The sequence below is a fragment of the Phyllostomus discolor genome, chromosome 8, assembly GCF_004126475.2.
Source record: "Phyllostomus discolor isolate MPI-MPIP mPhyDis1 chromosome 8, mPhyDis1.pri.v3, whole genome shotgun sequence".
Taxonomy (NCBI): domain Eukaryota; kingdom Metazoa; phylum Chordata; class Mammalia; order Chiroptera; family Phyllostomidae; genus Phyllostomus; species Phyllostomus discolor.
The window spans coordinates 59,395,657-59,402,691 of record NC_040910.2 but is presented as its reverse complement, the minus strand read 5'-3'; the positions used below and the strand labels follow the sequence as shown (position 1 = coordinate 59,402,691).

Genomic DNA, 7,035 nt, shown 5'->3' with positions numbered 1-7,035 from the left:
CCGGAAGAGTGACTACATCTGCCACCATCACTTCTACCCACCAGCATTTAACCCTGTGGCAGAACAGAGCTTTCTGTTTCTTTCAAAAAGTCCCTGTGTCTTGGGAATTTTGGCCATGTGAACGCTGATCTAAAGCCTCCAGGGAGGATTGGGGCAACATCACCACTGGATGCAATGCATCCATGGGCTCAGCATCACAAAGGATGACCAAGGACACGAATTCCTAGCAGTCTGTCCACCCTCTGGAATCACAGGGTTTCCTAACAATTTGTAGTTTCTTCATGTTCCTTCAGAATTTGTCTCTGCTTTTTTTATTCTGAATTGGAAATATTTGCTATTAAAAAATTTCATCCTACATGTCATATATCCTGATGTGGAAGTTCAAGCAATAGAGAATGTCACCAAGGCCCTTTTATACCATGTTGACCATAATCCTCTTATTTAAAGACAGCTATTGGTAATAGTTGGTGTTTAGCCTTTCAGACAAGTGAACACACACATGCTCACAAACACACACACACACACACACACACACACATGTGTATTAACAAAACACCACACTTTCCTGTAAATCGTTTGGTCCCTGTTCGCATTACAAAGTATAATTCTTACATGTCAAGCCACAAATCTAACTTGTTTATTCTAAAGGCTGCATTCTATTTTATTTCATGCATAAACTATATCTTTTTTACTAAATCTATATTGATGAGATTTGAGTTACTCCTTTTTCATTTTATTTTTTGTAATTGCTAATAATACTGGGATAACATTCTTATTTACATATCGTTCCATGCTTCTGAAATTATTTTCACTAGTTAAAGTCGTGAAAGTAATGTATGTGTTTATGTGTGGTGGGGAACCCATTTTAAGGAAACGAAGTTAAAACCTGCAAATATTCTGCCTTTCTACTTGCCAAAAATTGTCCTCTATTTTACATCTTGATTGGGAGTTTGAGAAATTTCCAGGGCAAATGTAAGGGCAGATTCCTTAGGGAACCTGTCTCTGGTCTCAATTGCCCTTCTGGCTTCCTGGGGGACTTGGGGGATGAGGACAAGCCCTACAGACCTCAGCAACCCATGATTAGGGGAAACTTACATCATCTGCCAGAACTATCTGTCATAATGCCTGGGGAGAGGTAAGGCCTCTTTAAAGAAAGTCCAAATACAAGCAGATGTAAGACATTGTTGCTATATTCATGAAGGGCTGGAGTTGTTTACAAAACATCTTGGATGACTCCTGCCTGTCTCTTCTTTCCTGGGAGGGATAATTTCTGAGACACCCCCAGGGGACAAGACCTAGTGACTAGGGCCCTGGGCTAAAGATGAAATCAATTTGTTTTTCCTCATTTTCCTCTATACAGTTGCTTTCTTTCTGAGTAGATAATTGAGCCTGCACAGCTCCTCATCTTCTTTCCTGAAGAGGACTCCCTGGTTTCTCCACCCATGCCAGGGTGAGTATCCTCAGGGGCCCATCCACTGCCCTCCTGCTGCCATAGGATCTTACTTTCACACAAGGTGCAGCTGATGCCCCTGTAAAGAGGAGACTTTGGGGGAAACAGGTGGGATGATAACACAGAGGCTTGCATCCTCTCTGGGCCCCTGTGCCTATGCCCCCCTTTCCTGGATAAAACCAGCCTGCCCTCTGGTACTTGTAGGAGAGAGTGTGAAGGAATTTGCTAAATCTACTTCACTGCCTGATACTGGCACTGACTTCATCAGGCAGCCTTGAGCCTTTATTACCATTCCAGTCCTTGCAGAACATTTTTATCCCTGAGAGCAGGGACGACTGGGGTGCAGTTTCAGAGCAGGAAGGTTCTTTAGCTCTGTGAAGAGGACCTGGGCTCATACAAAGCCCTGAGAATGGTAATACAAAAGGGCTCCGGATGATGGGCATCACTGTGAACCCTTCAACACTCTGGATGTCTCTGGTCAATCAGAGGTCATCCCAGAATCCCATTGATTTCAAGCAAGCTGTGCTTCAGGCCATGCTAGGACTGGCTGCAGCTGTTTGCTGCTCTTCTGTCCCTGGGTATAACTCAGTTGTCTAGAAGGTATACCCTTCCTAAGGGCCTTATTATGTGGGTGATTTACATGGAAAGAAATATACCAGTATATGGATTGTTACATGCCTTGCCTGTTCCTTCAGAACCAGGAGAGCTGTAGTCCTTGCAGCAGCCTTGCACCTGGCACTTGCCTTTATCCCTCCACTAAGTCATAGTGATTCATAAAAGTCTGGCTCTAATTCATTATGTTCACAAAGTCTTCAATGACTACTCCATTCATACTAGATAGAGCTTTCTTTGCCTGATATTGTGTGGACACATAAACTGTCCTTTATTTGTTTGAGAAATATTGACTACCTACTATGTGTGAAGTTTTATGGTAAGTACTGCTATTGGAAAACTGAATCAGTCTTAAGGAGAAGTAGAGGAGATAGGCTTTTTAGAGTAGTGACTTAGTTAGAAGGTAGATAGTGGTAAATTCCCTAAAATAATGTGTAGTTGTAGCTGAGGGAGGGAGTGAGGAGACAGGAAGTGGAGGGGGGAGAGAGAGAGAGAGAGAGAGAGAGAGAGAGAGAGGAGAGAGAGAGAGAGAGAGAGAGGCAGAGAGAATCTTTTGATATGTAAGTGTTTCCACAAAGAAGTCATTCAGCAGCCAGTATTTGAGTCAATTGGCCTCCAGGAGTTGGAGGAAGGCCTGTGCAGGGAGAGAAACAGCATGAATAAAGGGGTAAAAATCAGGGATCACCATCTAATGCTTGTGTACAAATGGACCCTAAAGGGAAAAAGACAGTAGTTAATTGTCCTTTAATATGATAATATATGTAAAGCACTGTTATCTATCCATTGACTTGTCAATTGGGAAGGCACTTATCTCTTTTCAGTGATGACCAGGCCTGAGGGGAATCCTCCCAACATCTCAGCAATCAGGTGCTCTTGGAATGTTAAGGCCCTTTTAGAGATCACCAGGTCCACCTTTTTAGCCACTGAGCACAGACCCTCATTGCTGTTCCCTTTTGTTAGAGTCACTGGACTCCAGCTACATATCATCTTCTGAAGCCAGTGTATTGCCTGCAGGGAAATATCATTACTCTTAGTGAACATGTAGCTCTGCTTATTCCATGGGCAATAAAGATACGTGTACAGTAATATATTTTGACCAGGAGTTTATTATAAGATGTGAAAATCTTAGGTCATTCTGGCTTTCTATGTATGCACTTGCTTCATATGAGAACCTCTCCTTAGAGCCATTGGTCAATGTACCTACTGTGCACAAGTCAAGGACAAGTGCAAGGTTATGCAGAAAAGTAATTTTGCAATGCAGAAAAGGAACTGTCCCAAGCAGGAAGCCACCCATAGGTCATGGTACAATTTTACCTTGCAAAGCAGGTAGCAGATACTACAAAAAGAAAACATCATTTTATTAAGCTGTCATTCAACGTCCAGTGTAAAGGCTTAATTAAAAACAAGACACTGGCAACTTACTGACCAAGGAATTTTGCATTTGTGTTTGAGAGTATGTCCCTCACCTTGGAGGAATGAACTTGGCCAAAGTGTCTAATATCCACAGTCACAAGGATTAATGTATTTTTCCCAAGTGTTCTGACCCTTCTAATAGGGAGAATATGGGGTGAACAAGTATTGGTGGTTTGAGGCATCTCAGCTGAGGAATTTGGGGTGATGGGAGGTCAGAGAGTGAGACGTGGCTGGGGGTGAGGTAAAATCATCACTTGGAAAGCTGGGAACATATTGGGAGTTCTGAACACAGGTGCTGTAGACCTTTAGGTTGCATAAATACACTGAGTCAACTGAGGCATCCACACTGGGATGTTTTCTTACAGGTTCTCATGGAGCCAGAATCAGAGGCAAATGGAACTGCTGTCACTGAGTTTATTCTACTGGGCTTGGTGGAGACACCAGAGCTGTGGCCTTTTGTCTTTGTGCTCTTCCTCTTTGCCTACCTGGTTTCAGTTGGGGGCAACCTGAGCATCTTGGCTGCCATCTTGGTCGAGCCCAAACTCCATACACCCATGTACTTCTTCCTGGGGAACTTGTCAGTGCTGGATGTTGGGTGTATCACTGTCACTGTCCCTGCCATGTTGGATCGTCTCTTGTCCCATAGGCATATAATTCCCTATCAAGCCTGCCTCTCTCAAATCTTCTTCTTCCACCTTCTGGCTGGGATGGACAGCTTCCTATTGACAACCATGGCCTATGACCGATTCCTGGCCATCTGCCGGCCCCTCACCTACAGCACCCGCATGAGCCACACAGTCCAGTCATCACTGGTGGCTGTGTCCTGGGCCTGTAGCATCAGCAATGCACTCACCCACACTATTGCCCTTAGTACACTCAACTTTTGTGGTCCCGATGTCATCAATCACTTCTACTGTGACCTCCCACAGCTCTTCCAGCTCTCCTGTTCCAGCATCCAATTCAATGAGCTGTTGCTCTTTGTCATGTGTATTCTAATGGCAGGTGTCCCTCTGGTTCTCATCATCACCTCCTACACCCACGTGGCAGCTGCAGTTTTACGAATCCGCTCAGTGGAAGGCAGGAAGAAAGCTTTCTCCACATGTGGCTCCCACCTCACTGTGGTTTGCCTCTTCTATGGAACTGGTATCTTCAACTACATGCGTTTAGGTTCAGAGGAGTCTTCAGACAAGGATAAAGGGGTTGGGGTTTTCAACACAGTTATCAACCCCATGCTGAACCCACTTGTCTATAGCCTTAGAAACCCTGATGTGCAGGGTGCCCTGTGGAGGGTGCTCATGGGGAAGTGGTCACTGACCTGATCAGTGATAGGCTGATAATTCCTCTCCTTTCCTGCCTTTTCTGAGTTGAGGAAAATTTTCCATCAAAGCAGTAACCTGGAGAAATGATTACAAACCATTCATTTATACACTCTGATGTTGGAAAATTTTGTGTTATGTATCTCTCCAGCAAAGGATCCCTACATAATCTATTCATTTACTTGGGCAACAAATGTTTATCGAGTTGCTTGTATGATCCAAACACTCCTCTGGGCACTGGTGAACAATCTCTGCACTTGTGCAACTCACATTTTAATGAAGGGTGATAAAATAAATGGCATAAACACACATCATATTTGAGACATCCTATAGTGATATGTGCTATTAAGAAGAACAGGTAAGATAAGGGGAAATGGGGTTAGGATCTTCCCAGCAAGGCCCCCTACCCCAGCAAGTTGCTACCTTGTTTTCAGCTATGCTCACTTCCCCGGCAGCATTGAAGCCTTGGAAGGCTGGTAAGTCTCGGCAGCAGTAACCTAAAAGCAACAACTATTTCCTTGATCACAGCCCAAAGAACCACGAATATCACTGGGAGGTTTTATTCTCATGGGAAATGGTAGATTCCTTCTAGATCAGGGTGCAGAAAGCTGTTTTGAACCAGTGCTAAGGATTATTTTTTTCTATGGTTCACCTTTCACCTCTAAGAAAATCAGTTTCTTCTCTTTACTAACACAAAAAATCCCATAGGATGTTTAGGGGATAGGTAAGATCTAGAGAGGTAAATAGCCTGTTACATAAAAGCTACATCAATACACACATGGTATATCCACAGGCCTGAAAAGGCAGGTTTCTTCTCCATCCTCTGCTATATCTTCTCCCTTATTAAGTGAGTCACCATTCTCGCATATACGATGAAGCCTTTGAAAAAGTAAGCATTATTACTCCAATCAGGTCCTTAGAATTTACACTGTAGGGTGTCCATTGTAACCTTCTCCTCCAGAGTTCTGCATTTCTCCCCCAAACCTCCTAGTTCAGAAAGTATCCATAAATGTAGTCTCTGGGAGTGATGTTTCTTACTCAATTTACTTAGTTATACATCAGTACAACTCCCACGCAGAAGATTCCCTCTACCTGAGTTCCTCCAGCCTTCAACCATCCATTCCCAATTTGTGTCTTTTCTCCAGCCTCTTCAAGAAGGCTACTAACCTGTCCTGGCAGTTCTGCTCTGATGTCCCTCTACTGTATCACTCCTAAAACTGTCCCATGGTATACCTGGAGCTTGGCTTTTCTGTGATCCCTTCTTGAAGCCAGGAAACTGTAAGAATGAGCTGAAATGAAGATGAGGGGAAAGGACATGAAGGGAGGCAGTAGGGCAGGATTGGGAAGAGAGCAATGAAGATGAGATGTGAGGATATGGGGAGCAATGGGACAGCACGGTGAGCAAAAGGGGTGAGAAAAAGGATAGCATTTTGGGAAAGGACATTGGAAAATGGGAGATGAGAAAGCATGGGAGAATTAGGAGTATCCAATGAAATGACTAAAGAAGGGTGATGAGGTCAAAGACGGGTGTGGAACAAATGGAGGACAAACAGGGATGGGAGACGAGAACAAAATTCATACTGTGGACTCACTTCCCATTAGCTGTGACCACACAGCTAATAGCCCCTTTGATGTTCTTGTTAGGCCTCACCCTTCCCAGCAGGAAGAAAAAATGTTTAAGTTGTGCCAAAGGTATAATGATGAAAGTCAGCTGGGAAGTACTCCTATGCTTCTTCTTGCTAGCAGACAATGTTAGAGGACAGAGTAGGACTGACAGGTGGAGCAGAGGGAGGGAAGATGTTTGTGTTGAGGGTTTATGCTCCACAACTCCACAGGGCCATCAAACTCCCTGCCTTGTGGACAGTGCCAGCCAATATAGTCTAACGAGCAGAGGCAAAGTATGTCTGTTTCCTGATACCCTCAGTTCTCTAGACTCTTTGGGGTTAGAGAATGAGCTTCTCTCAAAGGGCAAAATTCTTGTGAAGGACAACCAGGTATGTGGGCTGTAACCACTGCTCAGTGATCTTAGAAACTTCCTTCCTGTGGTTGGGTGTGTTTCTACCTATTCCATAAGGACCCAGGATGACAGACGGCATCTTTTCACAGTTTTTCACATTTAACTACCTTTTATTAGAATGGTCTGGATGAACTGTTTCCTAGGGCTGAACCCAGCAGATATTTTGAGAGCATGACCACAACCATTTTCACCACACCATCTAGCTCTGAGCATTTAGCACAGTCCCA

General features: G+C 44.0%; 1 protein-coding gene across 1 annotated transcript; it reads left to right on the top strand.

Annotated features, from left to right (window-relative positions):
• The first annotated feature begins 1,133 nt into the window (after positions 1-1,133).
• Positions 1,134-6,628, top strand: LOC114503535 (olfactory receptor 3A2-like). The gene is made up of 2 exons (XM_036032822.1): positions 1,134-1,450; positions 3,841-6,628. Exon 2 carries the CDS (start codon positions 3,847-3,849, stop codon positions 4,792-4,794), a length of 948 nt encoding a protein of 315 aa, XP_035888715.1. The 5' UTR covers positions 1,134-1,450; positions 3,841-3,846; the 3' UTR covers positions 4,795-6,628.
• Positions 6,629-7,035: the final 407 nt, after the last annotated feature.

Coding starts and splice junctions, on each gene's coding strand:
- LOC114503535 (XM_036032822.1), top strand. CDS start 3,847: ATGGAGCCAGAATCAGAGGCAAATGGAACTGCTGTCACTGAGTTTATT.